Source organism: Vigna unguiculata, chromosome 7, assembly GCF_037176805.1.
Source record: "Vigna unguiculata cultivar grain cowpea cultivar isolate G323 ecotype 2 chromosome 7, ASM3717680v1, whole genome shotgun sequence".
NCBI classification, from domain to species: Eukaryota; Viridiplantae; Streptophyta; class Magnoliopsida; order Fabales; family Fabaceae; genus Vigna; species Vigna unguiculata.
In genome coordinates this window covers 43,012,500-43,034,987 of record NC_140798.1, presented here as the reverse complement: position 1 = coordinate 43,034,987, position 22,488 = coordinate 43,012,500, and the positions used below count along the sequence as shown (strand labels likewise).

At 35.4% G+C, this 22,488-nt stretch overlaps 4 protein-coding genes across 5 annotated transcripts; 2 read left to right on the top strand and 2 right to left on the bottom strand.

Moving 5' to 3' along the window:
- The first annotated feature begins 1,525 nt into the window (after positions 1–1,525).
- Positions 1,526–5,078, top strand: APS1 (ATP sulfurylase 1). Its single transcript, XM_028080105.2, has 5 exons — positions 1,526–2,210; positions 3,586–3,991; positions 4,179–4,439; positions 4,532–4,618; positions 4,706–5,078. Exons 1-5 carry the CDS (start codon positions 1,705–1,707, stop codon positions 4,841–4,843), a joined length of 1,398 nt encoding a protein of 465 aa, XP_027935906.1. The 5' UTR covers positions 1,526–1,704; the 3' UTR covers positions 4,844–5,078.
- Positions 5,079–6,508: 1,430 nt separating this feature from the next.
- On the bottom strand, positions 6,509–9,457 carry MED31 (SOH1 family protein). The gene is made up of 5 exons (XM_028079074.2): positions 9,205–9,457; positions 8,844–8,941; positions 8,103–8,199; positions 7,767–7,845; positions 6,509–7,081 (listed from the first exon to the last, which is right to left on the bottom strand). The coding sequence occupies exons 1-5, from the start codon at positions 9,252–9,254 to the stop codon at positions 6,782–6,784; spliced, it is 624 nt and encodes a 207-aa protein (XP_027934875.1). The 5' UTR covers positions 9,255–9,457; the 3' UTR covers positions 6,509–6,781.
- Positions 9,458–10,546: 1,089 nt separating this feature from the next.
- LOC114192274 (hydroxyproline-rich glycoprotein family protein) lies at positions 10,547–11,762 on the top strand. Its single transcript, XM_028081943.2, has 2 exons — positions 10,547–11,343; positions 11,463–11,762. Exons 1-2 carry the CDS (start codon positions 10,570–10,572, stop codon positions 11,568–11,570), a joined length of 882 nt encoding a protein of 293 aa, XP_027937744.1. The 5' UTR covers positions 10,547–10,569; the 3' UTR covers positions 11,571–11,762.
- A 1,471-nt stretch (positions 11,763–13,233) lies between these two features.
- ERL1 (ERECTA-like 1) lies at positions 13,234–20,809 on the bottom strand. 2 transcript variants are annotated; one of them, XM_028079260.2, is made up of 27 exons: positions 20,380–20,809; positions 18,865–19,003; positions 18,675–18,746; positions 18,499–18,570; positions 18,313–18,384; positions 18,154–18,225; positions 17,896–17,967; positions 17,722–17,793; positions 17,544–17,615; positions 17,385–17,453; positions 17,202–17,273; positions 16,993–17,064; positions 16,850–16,921; positions 16,704–16,775; positions 16,553–16,624; positions 16,372–16,443; positions 16,218–16,289; positions 16,063–16,134; positions 15,900–15,971; positions 15,730–15,801; positions 15,568–15,639; positions 15,402–15,473; positions 15,251–15,324; positions 15,034–15,165; positions 14,617–14,955; positions 14,076–14,443; positions 13,234–13,844 (listed from the first exon to the last, which is right to left on the bottom strand). In XM_028079260.2, exons 1-27 carry the CDS (start codon positions 20,501–20,503, stop codon positions 13,488–13,490), a joined length of 2,970 nt encoding a protein of 989 aa, XP_027935061.1. In that variant the 5' UTR covers positions 20,504–20,809; the 3' UTR covers positions 13,234–13,487. The 2 variants fall into 2 exon arrangements, with proteins under 2 accessions (XP_027935061.1, XP_027935063.1); XM_028079262.2 differs by lacking the exon at positions 20,380–20,809 and adding an exon at positions 19,259–19,355.
- Between the last annotated feature and the right edge of the window lie 1,679 nt (positions 20,810–22,488).

Sequence of the window (22,488 nt, the reverse complement as noted above, 5' to 3'; positions counted from 1 at the left end):
GTTAAGTTTATTTACATGTGTATGGGTGAGGCTGCTTCCACCTTTTTAGCCAACTACTTTGGTTTCGCATGCAGCAGCACTATCACACTTTTTTTAACTATTATAAATATAGAATATAGAATGAAGATTTTTTTTTTTGTTTTGGTTTTGAAATGTTAAAAAGGTCCACAAACATGCTAGAGAATGTGTAGTTGGAATTTTCATTATGATGTCCCATTATCATTATTCTCTCTAGCTCATTGAAAAGATGAGAATTGAATTAATTCTAATAAGTTTGACTTTGCTTTTTAATTGGATTGGATTACACTGCTTGTTGTCGCAAAACAGTAGTAGTAATTGATTTGCGAATGTACTTTATATAATTTTAATATTTTTATAAGTTTATTGGACATTTAAAATAGTCGCTAAACGATTTGTGGATTAATTTAAAATGTTTTATTTAATTGAGTGGTTTTTTACTTAATAATTAAAAGTAAATCGGTGTTAATAATTAATTAATTAATTAATATTGATTATTGATAAAGTTATCAAGTTGGGTTTGGCTAACGCTTGCCGCCTTGTTCCTACCACTAATTATCGATAAAGTAAGTCAAGGATTTGTGTACCAACCGCGTCTTCACTGTTTATTTCAAACTGAATCAGATGTTAAAACTATTATTCCAACTTCAAAATCGTCAAATGCTACCTTTTTAAGTCATTTCACTTAATTATCTCTTTCATCATTTAACTACTATTATTATTTTACAAAATTATACATACTATGAATGTATATTATACTATATATTAGTTATTCACAGATAATGATCATCATCAGTATTTTCTTTTTCAAATCAAAATAATATGATTAAAGTTTATATATTTAATTAGCATCATTGATATATTAGTATATAATAAAAAAATCATATATTTAAAGATTGTTTATCATTCTTTCATATTTTTGAAGTAAGTAATCAATAATTGAATTAAAATTAAAAAATGCAGCTATTTTGTTTGAATAATTTTTTTTTATTGTAACTGTAAAAATAAGATAAATTAAACGAGATTATTATATTTTTTCATATGGTTAATAAAGTTGGAAAATTGATAACACCATGATAAGAAATTAAAGATGAAATATACTTTTTTACAGGCCGTTAATAAAGCATAAATTCATAAATTAAGAAGAAAAAAAACTGATTCAATTGCTTATTTAGCATCTGCGAATATAAAAAATCAGTTAGCTGATAACACTCTTAAAATATGGAAAGAATACGAATTATTGATTGATAGATAAAAAACAAAAAAACAAAAACATAACATAAAGAAGAGATACCGAGGTCATGAAACAGATCAGCAATGCACAGAACACAATGATGACAATTAATTAATATATTAATTGGTAAAAGTGAAGGAAATTAAATGCACAGTAAAGACAAAACTATCTCTCTCTAACAATGGTAAAAAAGAAGTGTCTAGGTTCATCCTCTCGAACCAGTCTCTATCAAAGGAACCCCTTTATATATAAAATCCCAAACTCATCGTTTCTGAGCAACCCAGGTTGTCTGTTACGATCAGCATCAATCAGAGTAAGAAAGCAAGTTCACAATTTGGGCCTCCTTCAATTACCCATTTGCCCCTCCTTCTCCACTAACTCGACCTTTTCTATTTTATAAAGCACATTCTCATAAGGGTCCTCAACTCAACACAACAACACAACTCACTTCAATGGCGTCCATGGCCACTTTTTTCACCCAAACCTCCTTTCCCTCCCATTCTCTCTCCAAAACCTTCGAAACCCATTTCGCCACTGCCCCGAAAGTCAACGCCTGTGTGAGTTTCAGGGCGAGGAGGCAAGTGGGGGTGCGTGTTTCGTGCGGGTTGATCGAACCTGACGGAGGGAAGCTGGTTGAGCTCGTGGTGAAGGATTCGGATAGAGATTTGAAGAAGGGTGAGGCGCTGTCGTTGCCGAGGATCAAGCTTTCGCGAATCGACTTGCAGTGGGTTCACGTCCTCAGTGAAGGATGGGCCACACCCCTCAAAGGCTTCATGAAAGAAGCCGAGTTCCTCCAAACGCTTCATTTCAATTCGCTCCGACTCGACGATGGCTCCCTCGTCAACATGTCGGTGCCTATCGTCCTCGCCATCGATGATGAGCAGAAGCATCGGATCGGGGACAACAAAAGGGTAGCTCTTTTCGATTCCAAAGGAGACCCTGTTGCCATTCTCAATGAGTAAGACACTCACATCTGCCCCTCGTTTATGTTTTTTTATATCATGCGTTCATTCCATGTTCAATTAGCATGTTTTTTGTGCCTTGTTCTTTGCAGCTTTCAATTTTTCTTCTTGTGTGTAGTTCATCAATAATCAAGTAGGAGGGGAAGAGTTATTTTTTTTATATGTATATTTTTCATTCATTTAGAATGTACTTACGTCATTTGATATTTTTGATACACTATTATTCGATCAGAAATTGTCATTGTCATGTATGGTATGGAAAGTTTGTTGACTTGTAAATAACTGTCTTATTAGTCCTAATAAGTCGTACTCAGATTTCTTATTGATTATTTGAGTTTATGGGAATCATACCCTTGTTATTAGTTTCTACAATCGTATGAGAAAAATATGAAATTAGGAGTATTAACTGTGAAGAGAGTAGGCACGCTAGTGGTACACAAAATTTGCTGTGACACAATGGTATGTTGTTGTGACACAAAATATGTGCAGTTTAAATATTAACTATTGACAACTGAAGTTTTCGTGTGCAATTGAATTTGATCAATACTGGGATAGGGGGCGATGCGAAAATGGGAAACGAATTTGCTGGGGATTAGGATTTCCGTATATGTTTTTGTTTCTTTGGTGAATTCCTGTTTGTTTTGTATTGTGATGCTATTGGTTGAATAGTCAATCACTTATACAATGTCGTAGTGGAATTTGAGACCGTTTCCACTACTGTCGTTGTCTCCACTTTGTTGATTTTCTCATCATTATTTTTATTCATGTCGATCCAATCTTATGGAGGTTATATTGTTCTGCTTTCAACTTGGTGACTTCTATTGGAAAAGTTAACATAAGAAGATCGAGTCAAGGATGTCAGAATTTCAATACTTTGCCGTAACTATAAATTATTCAATAGATTTTGTGCTTGTACGGACATATGTATATGGATTTGCGGTTTTTTTTTTCCTTTATGTGGTCCCAGAATACACGACAGCAGATTGTATTTTGACCTTCTTGTTCCAAAATACCCCTGGATTAACAGTTTTATCAGGCTTCTTAGGTTTGAAGGCATGTTGGTATAGGTTCCTTGACAATAAAGTTTGCGTGCCTTATCCATTTGATCCGTATTAAGACAGTGCTGTCCAAAAGCTGTCCAAAAGCATATACATGATTCAGATATTCAAGTTAACATTGATACGAAACCTGAGATAATATGGTTTGACAAAGTTCTAGGGACTTGTATTGTGAATATCGTTAGGATTCTTACACGTAGGATGGGTCAAATGTCAATAATATTACAGTTGAGGTTGATGTTTTGAACAGCTTTATTATATGTGTGCATGTTAGTAATTCCTATGACTTACGTTTTTCTTTTGGTTATTTCAGTATTGAGATTTATAAGCACCCTAAAGAAGAAAGAATAGCCCGAACTTGGGGAACCACTGCCCCTGGCCTACCTTATGTTGAACAAACAATAAGCAATGCTGGAAATTGGTTGATTGGGGGTGACCTAGAGGTCATCGAACCCATCAAGTACAATGATGGACTTGATCATTTTCGGCTGTCCCCTGCAGAACTTCGTTCAGAGTTCACAAGGCGCAATGCTGATGCTGTATTTGCCTTCCAGCTCCGGAATCCTGTTCACAATGGCCATGCTTTGCTGATGACCGACACTCGAAGACGGCTTCTTGAGATGGGCTATAAGAACCCTGTCCTCTTGCTTCATCCACTGGGAGGCTATACCAAAGCTGATGATGTCCCCCTTGATTGGAGAATGAAACAACATGAAAAGGTGTGTTTACTAAACCAAATTACTCTCTTTTCACGGTTGAGCTATTTCACTTTGTTCGCCTTTTCTGTTGGATTTTAATAATCCAGTTGGTTTGCAACTTTTCTTGACAGACACACACACATTGACTGTATTAGCATTGTTTCTTTCAACAGAAAAACTGAGTTGTATGAATTTGTTGTTTGTTTAGGTACTGGAGGATGGTGTTCTTGATCCAGAGACAACTGTTGTATCGATATTCCCTTCTCCGATGCACTATGCTGGACCCACAGAGGTGCAGTGGCATGCAAAGGCTAGGATAAATGCAGGGGCTAACTTCTACATTGTTGGTCGTGACCCTGCAGGCATGAGCCATCCAGTTGAGAAAAGAGATCTGTATGATGCTGACCATGGGAAGAAAGTATTGAGCATGGCACCAGGACTAGAACGACTGAACATTCTTCCTTTCAGGGTAATTGAGATTGAGAATTAGCATTCTCACTGATGTTGAGTGAAGTAAAGTTCACTATGTATGTGGTGATGATCATTTTCATTCTTTTGCAGGTTGCTGCATATGACAAGACTCAGGGTAAAATGGCATTCTTTGACCCTTCAAGGCCTCAGGACTTTCTGTTCATCTCAGGCACAAAGGTATGTTTATTCTCTGAATTCCAAACCTTGGAATAGATGTTCTTGATGGTTGAATATTATGTTAACAAGGGTTAGTTGCATTTTCAGATGCGTACACTCGCAAGGAATAAAGAAAGTCCTCCTGATGGATTTATGTGCCCTGGTGGATGGAAGGTGCTGGTTGAATATTATGATAGCTTGGTACCCTCAAGCAATGGCAAAGTGCCGGAAGCTGTTCCAGCTTAATGTTGTATCATAATGTATATCTCATGATTGGGAGAAACCTTAAGCTTACTTATTCTCCTGCTAAAGGCCACATTCCTCAAGGATCCTCTGGTCCAATCTCTAATAATAATAATGAAAAGTTTGGAGAGGCAGCACAGACAAATTGCCTCTCTCTGTATGTATGGCATTTACTGACCTTTTGCACTTGCAGTGCAATGGAGCATGCCAACTTTGTAATATAATCTGGTTGTGCTGATGATGTGGTTTCATAGTTTTCGTTTACTACACTATATTTCATCATTCTTTTAGTCGTGCGGTTCTATTTATCAATTTAAAACTCCACCCAAAAGTTGATATTATTACGCACATAAGATTATTCCATAATAATTATTCCAAAATAATTAGTCCACTATAAGACCGAGTAAAATCATAGTGTATAACGATAATGTTTAATAAATAATTTGTTCCCTCTATTTCCGGTTGTGCTCGCCTCATGATGCGACGAGTACTTAAACATGCAATTTGTGACTCTTGGACAACTGGGATATTTTGCCAGAACAAGACGGAAAAGTTGGTGAGTATTTGTGGTGGGTCAAACGCATTAAATTGTCACAAACAGTTACTACACAAACAAGAATGGGAAAGTAAAGTAACATTTCTGCACAGGAGTGTTATTGTGAAAATGTTGTTATACTTTATATTTGTATATAGGAAGCCCGTCAAGTCACAATTCTAAGCAAGTTGGAATTGCTTTGAAAGAAAGTTTCTGAATAACCCACAAAGGAAATGCAGTAGGATAGGACTAAGTAAAGAATAAAGGAACCCACATTAGTGTAATGTATAAAAAGAATCTGTCGTGTAACCCTTTCACATCACTTTTAAAGCACAGAATATGGATACAATTTCACGGCCTCCTCGAGAAATCTTGATCACAAATCTTATTATTTTTAATAATCCAAAATACAATATCTCACTTTTATTAACACCGCTCATTCTAACCAACTTTCCTTGGTGCTAGTTACAAATGGACAGACAGCTATATTAGTTGACCGTTGAAGAGAATGAACATTAATAGATAATATGCATTACAATTAGCTGCTATGAGTGTAACAATTGATCATGGGGTCTAAGACAAAAAGTGTAAATTTGTAATGATTATTAAAAACAGTTGAGATTTTAAGATATATTTTGACAATCCAAATACTTAACCAATAGTTATACTTCCCACTTCTAAAGTGAAATCATTTTTAAAAAGTTAAACAGTAAGAATGTCACAAAAACTTTAATAGTGTTTCGAAGGAATGAGGAAATAAGAGCAAAAGGATGCAAAAGCAAGACTTCTCATGTAGACTATAAAGTGAGTAGGTTAGATTAGAAGAAGAGCACACTTGTTCTTTTAAAGAGAAAATTGGTTCTCCCACAAAATTAAGCCCAAACTACGTATGGTGTTTGCAGCTACAAACAGGGGCTTCTAAAATTTCCAACCATACCAATTGAACTCGATTTCCATATTGTACGAAATTTCAACCATTATTGCCCTAGTGCAGCTAGCAAACTCCTTTCCCCGTTCTGATGCCCCCAAAATTTCAAATAAAATACACTAGCTATGGACTAGTCAATCAAAATCCTCAACAAGAGTATAAGGCACTGTCTTTCTATTCCTTTAGATCACCATAACAAAAGAAATTTAAGTAGAAACCATCAAAGGCAGTATGCCAATCGAAAATCATTTCACAAACTATATGTATACAAATTATGAGTTTTGACTAACTGCATATGGATTTTCAATTAGAACTTGTCGGCCCAACTCAATATTAACTAATATTTAAAGATAACAAAAATAATTTGCATAAAAACTTTGCTCTATCATTGTCCACACTTCCATCTCTCAAACAAACTGATTCCTTACCCAACCACATTGAACTATTTTTATAATCAATTTACATGAGGTATTAACAGTCACTTTCTCTTCCTTCTATTGTCCACTGTAGGATTCCTCATGTCATTTTTAGCTAGACCAGAGCCAGGGGGCATACCGAACGACATAGGAGAAGGAGCTTGAGTAGGTGCTGCTGTGACAGCAACGCTTGTAGCAGGTACTGGTGGTAGTGCAGATGCAGGTGCCTGAGCTGGAGTTGAAACGGGCGCAGGAACTGCAGATGTGGCACTAGGTTCAGGAAGTGATCTTGGTAAAATGTGTTTCAGCCGATTGTTCCTATAATTCTTCCAGAAGTAGAATTGTTGTCTATGTGCCAGTTCCTAAAATACAGAGACAATGGTGTTTGGACAATCCGTGAGATACAGGTAAAGCAAAGCAACTATTTTCCGTTATTTATTTCAAAGATGTCCAATAATACAGGCCATCTGGTAACTATTAGTGACACATGACATATATAAATATCAGGGTGGCATTAAGCATAATCTTATAAATACCAATCAACTCAGAGTATCACAAATACACTAAAAGATTGTTGATTCCCCCAGAGTTTCAAGAAGAATGACCAAAGGAATTGCCTCCGCCTTTGTTTCATTTTATACAGTAACAAGCAAAATTTGCTATTCTCTTTGGCCTCAAATATAAGGGAAAAAAAGGTAAAGATTAGTGGGAGATAAATATAAACAGATTCCAGCGAACTCAACCTTATTAAATGTTATTTTCTCAAAAATACCCTTATGTTTAAATCCAACACCATCTCCAATGAACATGAATGGGGGTATTTAGAAAATATACCTGTTTATTTTTTGAAATCATGAACTTAACTAACAATCTTATTCAATGTAAAATTAAATTATTTTGCTTATAATTGAGCCCAATTGTAGTACCAAAAGAGGAATGTATTCTACAAGAAAAAGAGAATGGCGTCACTTCAGACAGGAGCAATCTAACATGAATTCCAGGTGAAAGCATGATTTTATACGAGGGCAAACAGATACTGCCATGTACCTTATTGACAGGATGTGCCATTGCATTGCGAAAATTTGCATTCTGAAGCAGCTCAAGAAAATAAAGACAATGAGGATACCTAGCATTCATACAACATGACTAAATCAGGATAGGAATCCAGCTAGGTCAGAGCAAAATAGTTAGGGAGGACACAAAAATAGTATAAGGTGCCAGAACCAATTCATTCTCGTAGTTACATGACTTACATTAACTGTTGATTTCTTCCATGTATTCCTCCTAGACTAAATTTTTTATCCTTTTTTACCCCAATTGAAACAACTGAATGCCTTAAGTAGATTTGCATCACATAATCCCTTATTTGAAGATAATTCTTACATAATAAATTTAATATATTCAGGGCGCTGCCAATATTGAAGATACTTTAAGTATCCAATGAATGCTTCGTCCTCAAAATATCGATTCTGAGCCAAATCTGTTTAAAAATGAAATAGATACAAGAATAAGGTAAAATAAAAACTGCAAAAGTAAATCACACATTCAAAATTCCACTTTCTAAAAATGTAAAAAAGAAATTTGATAAAGACAGTAGAAATTACAGGGTAAGGAAAATAAGGAATCCTCCCCAGATAAAGGCAAAACAAAAAAACAAAGATAAAAGAAAAGATCAATGGAGAAAGCTCTCAAATCCTCAAACATATTTCTGTCAGATTTTAAAAAGGAATGGCAACCACAATTTTGGGCACAACATAAAGGATTTTAGGTACCACAATTGTGGCTCCATCAACTGCCTCTGTATGCAAGTTTCCCCAATATCAAGAATCACAATGAAACCCAACAATAACAACAATTCCCAACAAATTATTTTAAGCAGAGTAGAAGGCAAATTGCCTAATCTTGTCCTTAATAAGCTGGTTGTATCAAAGAATCCCAATTACTTGCAAAACCCATTTTTCACAACTTATTGCTAGCTTTCCAACTAAATAATTTGTTCATCTGTAGAAATTAAACACGTGTTTGGATTTACACAACTCACTAACTAGCTAGACCCCCTTGAACTATTGCTCAATGAAGTTCACACTATCCAAGCATACAAATGAAGTGAAGTGAAAATCATACAGTGGATGTAGGTAGGATTGGCAAGGCACTGAACAAACTCCAATTCAAGCAAAAACCGTTGCCGCCCATCATCTGGATCTTTGTATATGTTCTTCGGCCTGAATTAAACACAACCACCAATAGCCATTATTAGCCGACCACATGCCACTGAACCCAAAATCACACCTTTTTTCCGCAAAAGGAGAAATTCACCAAAACCCAAAAAAAAAAAAAAGATTTTGGAGACTAAGCAAAGCCCTTAGAATAGGGTACACATCAAATAAACCAGAGGACAACAGCCCTTTGAATATCATCAACGCAAACATGTTAGGCTAAGATAATGTGGTATAAAGCAAGCAAATAGACGGAAAATTTAGCTTACGATGATGGAGAAGTATGGGTTGAATCGTCGCTTTCGTTTTTAGTGGCCATGGAATCGGTACTCTCTTAGCTGCAAGAACAACAGAGAGTTTCAAACACGAAATTTAGTGAGGTTAGGACTGCTACACGACCTTGCTCTCGCCTTTGAATCAGAAACACACCCAAATCTATGAATTCGATGTATCAACGTGAGTGAATTACAACCACCCTCCAATTTAAGTGTTTGTTTTTTGGGCACCTATTTTCTATATTTTGAAATAGCCTTTCCTTCACCGAATATATTTATGGGGGTGCCGAAAGGAGAAATCGTTCGTTTTTTTAATGGGCTTCAGAGCGGCCCAATTTTAAAGCGACAAAACTGTCTCGTAAGATTTTGCTCAGGTGCAGCAAGAAATACTGACGTGCAGGAAGCAATAACCTTAAGAACTCCATGAAATTGGACCATTAACATATTATGGGCCTCCACTACCAGCCCAGTGTCATCTACGATTTTAGTTGAAAAGGAAAATTGATGTAGAAATAACAGCTAAGTTAATAGAACTACCAAAATAAAGAAAATAAATTCAATTTGTTAACCGACTAAAAAAATGGATTAGATTGGACCCATTTTAATGTTGGACTGAATTACCTGATTCCGTGGATTGGATTGACCTGCTAAAATTTTAAAATAATAAAAATAAACAACTACTAAAAAATGAATAATTCATTAGTAAATCACAAAATAGACAAGTAGAGTCTACAAACCAACATGTTAAATGAGAGGCATGAGTAAAAAGGATTAGGGCATCGATTCAAGTCATGCTAAGTATTTTAATCCTTATTTGTTCTATCTAACTCCGTGAATTTAGTGTTGTATATTTTGATATATTTAAAAAAAATTAATTAAATTACTTTAAGATCTAGTTTCATCTTATCTCTTAAGACAATTTTAAGATTTTTTTTTATTATTATTATAAATGCTCATATTAGAGAAGATTTTGTATAGATCATTTTCACTCCCAGGTTCTCCTTTTTATGTTGGAATTTAGGATTAATCTTGCTGATTTGTGAGTTTTGTCCCATCATTGAATTTTTTTTCTCAATAAAAACATTATTGAGTATTGAGAGTTATCATCATGTAATTTAACAAAAAAAAAAAGTTTTCAATGAAAATTAAGATATAATATAACCATTTGCCATGGCAAGTAACATTCCAATTCAACTTGCTCCATAGTGAGAAGGTTTTGAATAGAGGGTTGGTATGCCTAATCTCTTAGAAAACAAAATGGTACAGTTAAAAAAAGTTGGTACTAAACCACTCCTATGGATTCACAGAGACAAGCACTATAAAAAGGACTTCACTGAAAATGCATCAAAGCAATGAAAAATGAATGAAACAGCAAAGAAAAAGCATATCAGGGAACCACCTTCAGTTCCTTTCATATGGGAAGTGAAGCCAGGCATTCCTAAGAAATATTGGAAGCCAGAAACTGAGGTTTCTTCAGTTAGCCACTTCCCTCAAACTCCTCTGAAGCTAATTGCCTCAGTTCCATTTGTTTGGGAAGAAAAACCAGGAAAACCCCTTCCTAATTTCTCAGATGTATCACTTGATCCTGTGCTTCCGAAACCCGAGAAAATCCTCATTCATGTAGCATCATCTTCAGGTTTTTCTGTTGCATGCAACTTTGGTCACGATGGCAAAGGCAAAGGAACCTGCAATTATGACAGTGAAAGCATAACTAGCTTAGACCTTGAAGCTTTTACATTTGATGCAGACGAGTCATTTGCAAACTGTGTTGTGCCATCGGAAAAAGTTTCCACCGCCATTCCACCGGCCGAAACACCTTCCTCTCCGGCCTCCTCGGAGACAGATAGTAGCATAAGCAGCTATGCAACTGGCAGGTCAAGTCCAATCGGTGCTACTTTCCTTGAGAGCCTTTTTCCTCTGTATGCACCTCAGTTTAGTTTCCTTGCAAGGGATGAGAACAAGGAAAAAGAAACTTCAAGAACACAAGAAGTAGGAATCAAAGATTTTGATGATGAAGATGTTGGCAGTGACATGATAAGGAGGCCACCAACACTCGGAGAGCTAATTATGATGAGCCGGAGAAGCAGCTGCAGAAGAAAAGCGGTTCAAATGAAAAAATGGGATCAACCGAAGGTGATAACACAAATCACATTAATTGTATAATGCATGTGTAGATTTGATTTTGCCTTTCAAATCGATATTGCAAAGAAGTTTAAGTTAAACAGTTTTCTTTGCATGTCAATGTTGTGCAGAAAATGACGAGACAACAAGCTTTTGGATGTTTCCCGATTGTGACTAATGGCAAAATGATGGAGGGGCTGCTGAAGAGAAAGTACTTTCCCAGACTTAAACTGATATAGACAGAATAAATTATGCAGAAGGAAATATGAAGAAGAGTGCCAAAAGACTGCTCCAGAACAAAATGCACATCTGCTAATTGATTTTGAATCAGACTCTTTTCATTTACCATGTCAAGTCTCTTGCAATTTATGATTTTGTATGTTAAGAATGTGGAAAGTGGATTGTGGAAGAATATTGTTTTGCACTGTGTACGTTCTTCTTCGACAAAATACTTTTTGTGTTACTCTCAAATTAAAATTGAATCTCCATACTTTGATAATCTCTCCAAATTAAGGTTTATATTTAAAAACAACACATGTGTTTTAATACAGGTAGTAGAAAAACTGCACAAGTTAGAGATATGAAATTCTAATTTCAATTTGAAAACAACATAAAAACACTTGAAGAATTGTATGTAAACTGTATCCCATGATTTTGAAAATGGCCCTAAAAACAACGCGAGTTAATTTACATGAAAATAATTAAGTTTCAAAAGCAAAGTCTACTGTTTTCAACAATTCTTTTGGTACTATTCAATACAAACTAGAGAAATACTGTAGAAAAATGACGAGGGTAGACAAAAGAGAAAGAATTCATTTTCTTAAAAATTGAGAAAGTGTAGGATATTGATGCAATGAAATAAAAAGTGAAAAAACCATGAAGAGAAAGTAAAATTATGGCATGTTCATCTACTTGTATATGACGAATTAGAATACCCAGCTTGGAAGTAAAGTTACCACTTTAGTCACATTTCCAAATAAATTTTTTTGATATTCTTTCTGTCTGATCATTTAGATATATATTTCAAACACCAATTCCACTTGATATTAGTATATTCCTTTTAATCTATCATATCGTTTCCCTGCCTTTAAATTAAATTCAATCAATTTTTTAAGTGTTTAGCATAGACCTGAGATTCCATATTTAAAAATGTCTATTCATTATATATTTCATAATAAGATAATTTATGTTTTATAAACATTTATTTAGTATAAATTATACTACTACAAAGAATATGTTTATCCTAAACGACACGCATATTAAAATACTTAAAAGTGAAAGTATGACGAAACAACATGCATATACATATGTAGCACATAGCAGACTCTGTCATGAAAATTAAGTGACGAAAACAAGATGCAGTTTTCTAACGGAGACGTTAGCTCTGAAATAGTAAAATGTCTCATTATTCTTCTCTTCTTCAGCCATTAATAGTATGCATGCGCAGTGAATTTATGGAAGACATTGGTACGCGTAACTATTCATTGCTCATCACAAATTTATGATCAGTAATAATTTTTCTGTCTTAAAAGCCCTGAGCCTCGCAGAGGACAGGAGTGCTGGGGCAACCTTCTGCTCTAAGGCTGTAACATCAAATACAGGGTCTTCTGCCTCTATTTTTTCTTACAAAAGTTACAATACTTGATTTAAATTTACAGAACTTGAAAACTTAATGCTACACCATCCACGCAAACTTTACAACTTAAACTGCTAACTTCACCATTCAATTCAGAAGAATTATGCCGAAGGCAACATGTCAAACAAATGTACCCGTAATTTTGTTGTCTTAAATGACCAAAAAAAAAATAACTCGTTCTTTTCAGGTAAAGGATTATTTCATGGACAGATGAACTATTTATAATATAGCCATAACTTGTTTGCGAAATCAAAGTAAAAGCATAATAAATAGAAGTAGCATGATTTGCCATTCATTTGACAGATAGTAATATGCGAAAACAAGTGCTTGTATACAGTAGTAGAAACTTGCATATGCTTATAATATAGTCAAGTGTTTTGTCCCCTATCGATATGCTCCACCATCTATTTGTTAAATGCTGTAAACGATTATATCTAAACCACAAAAAGAAACTAGTTTCATCCAGTGTGAATCTCATGAATCCTTCAGCAGGTACATATGTAGAAACTAGGAGTCGTGATCAAGTGCTCTTGGATATAACATCCCCAAAGCGAACAAACCATTGAGCATTGGTTGAGTTGTTATCTTCTTGGTGAGGTTGTCCTTCCACTTTTCGAGGTTGTCCCTTCTCGATCACAAAATTGGCATAGTCAAACTTCTTCGCAGGTGGAGCAAGAATCTTACTTGGAGGTGAAGGAAGTAGCGATACCAGAACCCTTGCTACTTCATGCATGGTAGGCCTCTCAGAAGGGTTCTTTTTCGTGCAAAGCAAAGCAAGCTGAAAGGTCTTCTTAACATGAGCTAGATCAATGCAGGTTATAGACACCTCTGCATCCACAGCCTCCATCACAGTGTTGTTATCTGTCTTCGCCAATATCTGAATTCATGCAAAAATCAGTCCACAAATCGAGATGAATGGAGCTAATAATTTAAATATATTAGCATTGCTCTGTAAATGGCCCTCCCCAAATGAAAAAACGGCTGAATGCGAACACCACCTTTTGTTAACCCCTATATAATGCACTAAACAAATGGTTGCCATATATAACAAGAACAATGAATATGAACCAAAAACAGATCAAGAGCAGGCAAACATTAATACACGTACCAGTTGATGCAAATTACACTCGTTGTCCACTGCCTTCTTTCCAGTTAGTAGCTCCAAAAGAACTATGCCAAAGCTATACACATCTGATTTTTCATTCAGCCTAGATGTTCGGGCATACTCAGGGTCAATATAGCCTATGGTTCCAAGGACATAGGTCGATGCATGAGTTCTCGTGGTCGAGATGCATTTTGCAGTACCAAAATCAGATAGATGAGCCTGAAAGTTCTCATCCAGCAAAATATTCGAAGATTTTATGTCCCTATGAACTATACGCGGGTTACAGTCATGATGGAGATAAGCTAGTCCTTCGGCTGCTCCAACAGCAATCCTCAGGCGTGTGTCCCAATCAAGTTTTACCTTCGAGGGACCTGCATCAGATGAAACATCTAAGGTACCAAAGCCAAAACAGCAACGGAGCTAAAAATAGAAGAACAGAGTTTAAAAATCGAAAGCATGAGTTGAGAGAACACTTGGAACGAATAATTTCAAAAGCTTCCACCAAATTCGGTCAAGACATTTCTAGACTGTTAGGTAACATTACCATGTAGAAGATCCCACAACGAGCCATTCGCCATATAGTCATAGAAAAGAAGATTTCCATCGGGAGTGAGTGCATATCCATGCAAGGTGACAAGGTTCCTATGTCTGATGCTACCAACTGTCTCAAGTTCGGTCTCAAACTCCTTTAAATTGTGTGGTTGTTGATTATACAGTCGCTTAATTGCAATTGGTCGGGAATTCTTCAAAACACATTTGTATACAGTACTAGAGGCACCATAACCTATGATATATTTCTCATTGAGATTCTCAGTGCTTCTCATTATATCATCCAAGGTGTGGATAGCCATATCCATGTGAAGAATAACTAGTCTTGGAGGACCTGAAATGAAGCAAGCTCAACACAACAAAGGCAGCATTAAACAGATATCACGAGTAAATGTAGATCCTTTCAACATACCTTCTCCAGTTCTGCTAGATCCCTTCATCAATTGTTTAGATTGGCTGGATCTATAGAAGGCTACAATGACCATAGCTAACAATATCATAATTCCCAGCGTGAGACATAAAACAGCAACTCTGGAGAAAATCACTGAAAAACAATGTACAGAATTAACCTCAATGTATTAAAAGAATTACTTTTAAAAAAGCATTTTAATAGGGAATCGGCATTACACCTCTTGATTTTGGAATGTAAGGACGACATATCGATCCCAACCAATCTCCACATAATAATGAATTTCCAAAGAAGCTGCCAAAGTTTACATTATATGTCATTGATACAAAAAAGATAAGAAGCTGTTGAAACTAATAGACCTCTCTACAAACCTGTCAGCTGAAAACCTTGAAAAGTTCTTCATTGAAGGAATTAAACCGGAAAGGTTGTTATAGGACAAATTTCTAAAATTAAAAAAATAAATTATAAGAACAGAAAACGGTCGAAAGATAGAAAAAATGGAACGTAGAGACAAAGCTTGCTGTCAGGGATACTCACAATACTGTAAGACTAAAACAATTAGTCATCTGATCAGGAATTTTCCCACGCAGATCGTTGTTGTTCATAATCCTACAATATAGTTGAAGTAAAAAAAAGTTGATGCTATTATCCACTAATGGATCAACACAATACAATATAAAATACTTAAGTTACGCATACAAAGACATAAGGTTCTGCAGCTGTCCAATTTCCGGAGGTATGCTACCAGAGAGATTGTTGAATGACATGTCACTAGAAGGAGAATAAATTACATGTTAATAAATTAACTGAAGTGAAAATGTTAACAGGACACTGAAGTTTACACTTCCACAGAAGTATATAAAACTCACAGAATTTGAATGCTTCTGAGATTCCCAAATTCAGCTGGCAAGGAACCTCCAAGATGGTTGTGACTCAAGTTGCTGCATTTATAACATGAAAATATTATTCACGAAAGCAATAATTGAAAATTAAAAAAAATGATAGCATTTTTAATTACAATTTCTTTCTTACAGGGTCAAGAGATGTTCCAGATAACCAACAGATGCTGGAACATTTCCTGAAAATTTATTGCATGATAGATCCCTGAAACAGGGTATAAAATAAAGGTCATTTTCCAAACACATTGACTTCCATCAGGTTATATATGTTTTTCTGAGGAAACATACAATGTATCTAGATTAATAATATGCCCCAACTCGACGGGTATGGTCCCCTTGAAGTTGTTTGCAGATAGATTTCTGGACATAAAAATTTACTGTTAAATTAGTAAAAACAGAGAAATCTGGTAGGCATATAATGAAACAAGTTTTAGAAACATACAAGTATGTCAAACTACCAAGGTTGCGGAAGCTCAATGGAATGGAACCACTTAACTTATTACCTTGCACATTACTGAAAGAAAAATTAACCAAATCATTCAAAAATCATGCTACGGTATTGAAAACAACATGATATTCTAACTAGCTCAACAGAACTTGCGGGTAGCAATGGGAATTCTTACAACTGATTTAAGGCTGTGCAGGAGCTTATGTTACGTGGAATAGTTCCATCAAAATGATTATTGGCAAGATTCCTGAAAATAGTAAATGAAGCTACTTTACACAAGACAAAGCAACAACTTTTGACAGTGTAACCAATTGACTATAACTTACAATTCAAAAAGATGTTCTAGCTTCCCTAACTCATTTGGAATTTCACCAGTTAGGTGGTTGTCATTCAATATCCTGGAGAAAACATCAACCGTAAGTACATTCACAAAAAACATAGACTTTAGATGCAAATATTATAGGCGACTCACAAGTAGCTCAGTTTGGACATATTGCCTAGTTCAGGAGGTATCGGGCCAGTAAGCATGTTTCCATTAAGGTACCTGACCAATTAAATTAATCAGACCAAAACCACCATACCTAAAAGTTTACGTCAATGCATAGTTACACTCACAGCTTTCCAGCGAAGGTCAGATTCCCAAGTATCGGGGGAATTGATCCCACTAACTCATTCTCACTCAAATCCCTACAACAATGTCACGTTAAAGCACAAAAGACATGTTTAGCAACAAATCTACAAATATAGAAGTAATTGCATTACTCGGAGAGCCAAATTATTAATATAATCTTCAAATTAGAATAATGCTAAAGAATACTACTTACAATATTGCAAGGGCTTGCATCAAACCAATCACTTCTGGAATCTTCCCAGTTAATCTATTTCCTTGAAGTGACCTGGGCAGAAAACACAGTAATACTTGATTATATACATATCCTTTAAATATGACTTGTCAATTCGCAGCACGGCTAACGATAAAACAATAACCTCACAGTGAGAATACTCACAAAGTAGCAACTTGCAGAAACCCAATACTAAATGGAATCTCTCCAGTAATCTGATTATATGATATGTCACTGAAATTCAATGAAATAATAGGTGGCAACGATGAGACAATTATCGAAAATCAAATATAGAACATACCAAACACCAGTTACTGGGCTTACAAGATTTCAAAACTTGAACAGTTCCCTATGCTGTCAGGTATAGTACCAGTCAAATTGTTGCCTCTCACATCACTTAGAAATCATGGAAAACAACAGAAGAAAAAAGGTAAAAAAACATCTGTAAGATTACAAACAAGATCCAAGTGAAGCTTCATCATGCTTAGGTTGGATTACTCACAAATACAACAATCCAGTTAATTGGCATATATCAGGAGACAGAGTACCACTCAACATGTTCCCTCGTAATCCACTGCATCAATTAACAATCCCAATAAAAACTCTCGCAGTCAAAGAACTACTAACATAGAGCCAGACGTAAAAGTAAAATACACAAACAAAATATAACACCCACAGGTACTGCAAGACTTCATTCCAATAGAGTAATCTTGGGATCTCTCCAGTGAGCATATTTCGAGCAAGATCACTGTAAACATAACAGAACAGTAATTACACTTATTTAGAGGCAGCTAAAGCAACAGATCGTTAAAACACTTGAGTGACAGAAACTTCTGTCCTTTCCTCTTTTCATTAGAATGGATGAGTTTTATTTAAAAAAAAAAAAAATACCAACACAATAAAATGCAGTATTGAGAAGAGAAGAAGAATTTACAGAGTCTTGAGATTTGGAATTTGGGTTAGGGTTGAAGGGATAGGACCAGTTAACTGATTACTCTTTAAATTCCTGCATCCACCAATTCAACTTAAGCGTCATTCTATTAAAGCCACACAACACAACATAATCAAGCGTGAAGTATGCTTTCAAACTCACAAAAACTCAAGTTGCTTTAGCTTTGACAGGGTGAAAGGTATATCACCATAAAGCTGATTATCAGACAAATCCCTTCAATTGAAACAAAAAAAAAATGCAATGAGCAATAATATAAAGAAAATATTTCCCAGTAAAAAAAGATCAGCATGGAAGTAGGTAATACGAGAAGCAAGAATAGAGTCCTACAAAAGAAAAAGTGCCGCACAGTTTCCAATTTCATCTGGGATTTGCCCGGTTAATTTATTCCCTTGCAAGTCTCTGATTGAAAAACATGCAGACATCTCAGAAACAAATCAAAGGACGAACTTAACAAATACATACATTTCAGATGAGAATGATAAATGATTTAAGTGTAAACATACATTGACTGCAAGTTTTTCAAGTCACCAATGGCTGGGGATATCTCCCCGCCGAGGTTCAAGCTGGACAAGTTCCTAGAAGAACAGAACAAAGAACATTAAATCAACACCAACTGTTAATTAACACGAAAGGTTGTAAATGAGAAGATTAATACAAACGAAGCGAATAATCACAACAGGATAATAAGCTCACAGAGAAATCACAGTAAGGCTGCCATTTTCGCAGAAAACTCCACGCCAAGAACAAAAGTCGTCATTGTGGACGTCATCCCAGTCAAGAAGCACGTCTGCCATATTGCTGAAAGTAGCCTTCATCGCCATTAATGCTTGTCCTGCACATTTACAAGGCCGTTCAATACTCAAGCATCTCCAGAGCTCAGTTCCGTACAAATCTATCAATTATCAATTCAATAGTAGTACATAGTGTTCCATCGTCTACGATTAGCAATTATATGGACAGATCATGGAACAAAAAACATTGGAAAACAAACAACAAAATCGCATACACAATACTTCCAAAAAAAAAAACAATTAATTGACCTACGGCAATGGGGGAAAACGTTGTTCAGAAAATAACAAAACATTACATGGGCAGCATAGTTCTTTTGTTAAGCGAGCATCCATTCTCTTTAAGCAAGGGTCAAACAAGTACAGAGATTGAAATATACCAATTTCGTATTCAACAAATTATTTAATGGATGAACACGAGTAAGAGTGTGCCAGTGAAAGAACTAAATTTATCCATGTGCTCTAGTTTTCATAAATTGCAATATTATAATGTCAAAGCTGTAACTGTAATGAATAAAAAATCTAAAAAGGCACTCAAATGCAGAAAGGCGTCCAAATAAAAAAGTAGAACGGGAATACCCTGAAACAGTAGAACAAACAACGGTCCAAGTGCCAAACCCAAAGTAAACAAATTTCGAAACAGATTAGAATATTGCAAAAACTGTTCCACACTATACAATTCATTAGTAATGCATTTACCCAAAAAATTAAAACGATTAGAAATTAAGATTTCCTTAATCTGCATCATTACTCTTACACAAATCACATTGAAGTAATACTACAGTTTCGAATCTATTAAAAAAGTCATTTCCTTTGGCCTGGTATGGCTTGAAATATCCACCGGAAAAGAGAGCTAAAAGGTATAAAAGGAATTGCCATACCAAATTCGGATTCTTTCATGGTTCAAACTAGTAACGTAGCAACCTCAACTATGAAGGAAAATCTCAAGACACGTGAACTTTTCTTAGAACGGAAAAGGCACTTCATTCCAGGACCCCCACCCCTCGTCACTCACAACTAAAATAAAACACACTCAGGGTTGTTCCACTAAATTCAGCATCGTAAATATCTAAAACCCCGACAAAAACACCTTAGAGTCGAATGTCTCTGCAGAGAACGACACAAACGAAATAAAGAGAAGCTAAAACTGCATTAGACTTGCGGCAACATATACAAAGCAACGCAACGAAAAGAATATACTGTTTGAGGAGAGTTTTCATAACCAAACCACAAAGGGGGTGGAAAAGATACCAGGAAATAGAATCACCATAACCGCAACAACTACCCATAGAACAAAAGACAATAATAAAAAATAAAAAAATGACATGCAAAAAGATTTGACGGGTGAAGCAAACGAATAAACCAAAAAAAGAACCAAAGGGGTGAGTCAAAATAGCAATGCACCCACAAAAACGCAAACCTTCTTCGCTGATGGGCAAAGCAAATGGAAAGAGAAGGAAGAGCATGAGCAGAAGAGGAGACATGAGAAGCTTCAACTTGTGGTGGCCAACATAGAACAACGGCGACAGGCCATTATCTTCCATGGTCGCCAACCACAGCACGTAGCGGAAAAGACAGAGTATGAGAGAATGCAGTTAATATTATGACAAAGGTTGTTTCGTAGAGAGAGAAAGAGAGATTGCAGGCGTTTGGCGTGAACCGGAATACAGTGTTATGAAGAGTGAGAGAGAGAACGGGAAACGGCGGTGAAGCGACGTTAGCATAGGAGACTGTCACTGTATATATGGGTGGTAGCCGCCGTCATTCGTACTCGCCGTTTCCCAGCGTATTTGACAGCTATCGCTTTCTCCTCACCTCACGCGCCTCTGTTGGCGTGAGCCTTAATTTCCTTGTGTTTTCTCACTAACGAATCTCAACAGTGGCTAGAAGTAAAAAGACAGTATAACTACGCGCTCTACGAGCCACGGACAGCGTCTTTCGTACACATTTGCATTATGGAGCGCGTGTCCATGGAGCGTGCCAGCGAGGCAGTGATAATAGAAAGTAAGAATACTATCTTTTTTGAAGATAAAAAGTAAGAATATTTAATCCTACTTTTAGTTCTTACATTTTTCCTAGATTATGATAATGTGTTTTTGATGTTTGTTTATACTTCACAAATCTATTACACACACTTAAACACTAGTAGAAAAAAACATGTTTCAAACCTCAAAAATTTGATTAATTTGGCTGTTTACTAGTTAGCTCAACCTCAAAAATTCATGTTAGTTGTTCAATATGCAACCAGAAATGTAGCAAACTATTTACAAATAATAGTGTATTTTAAAGCATTTAATTTAGAGCTAGAAACAAAATGTCCAAAATTAATTCTATGAAGTGCTTTTTTTTATTTTACTTTTATTAAATGCTTACACGGTTATCTTTTGTTGCCATACAAAGTTGTATTGAGTTAGAGTTTATTAAAAAAATTGAGGCAAAAATCATATATACGAAATATCGTATCTTTCTTGGAAACTTATGAATGATCGTCTTCCAAAAAAATATGAAAACATTGCTTTGTTTAAGTAAACAAGAATTAAGATAGGCTTGGTGAATGATGATAAATATGTGTAAGATCACTTTCCGAAGGTTTTGTCCTTATTTGGTAGAAAAGGTTTGGGTGTTGACATTATTTGAGGGGTTTCAATCTATTGCATGAAATGGAAATAAGAAAAATAGAATGAAGGGTTTGTGGAGGGTTTTGTCGCTATGCAAAAAGCGATGCATTGGTTATGTCACGAAAGAGTATCTCTACAAATTGATCTATATCTACAAATTCCAATATATTAAGGAATATTAATATTCACACCCCCATAACTTCATCACAAAAAAAGAAAAGAAAATAGCAACATTTTACCAAATGTATGCTGATAATTACTATTTGCATGTGAACCGAATCAGAAACTTGCAACTTGCCAATTTTTTATTAAAAATGAAAAAAGAAAACACACAAAACAATGAGAGTTGTTTTGGTGGCGAATGGTAGAGAAAGCAGAGTAAACTGTGTCTGAAAGAAGCAGATTGGTGGTGTGTTTGGCGGGACGAGCAATAAAACAGGTTTGCATATAGCAATGTATAAAGCTGACTTCGCTGAGTCCTTTTCCTCTTAAATTATAACTGTCTTCCCTTCATTTGGTAATTATCTCTTTGCTTTCTTTTCTTTTTCTTCTTTTTAATGTTCTGCAAAAGCTTTTGCCTTTTCTTCTTTTTCTTGCATGTAATGTAAGTAATGACAACACTGCTTCCTCCACTGCATACCGTTCATTAGGGTGTTTATTGCTAGGTTTCTTTTATTTCCATTACAAACATTAAAAAAGAAAGCTAATCAAATTAATATTTTACCATTCGATCTAATTAAGGTTAAATATGTTTTTGACCTCTAAGTTTAAGTGAATTTTGAAATTAGTTTGTCTTTAAAATTTTATATTAATTTAGTCTTTTATTTTCAAGAAAGAAAATTATGTTTTGACAAAATTTTATTAACAAACTTTTGACAAAATACACATGGTAATACTTTAATGGATGAAAT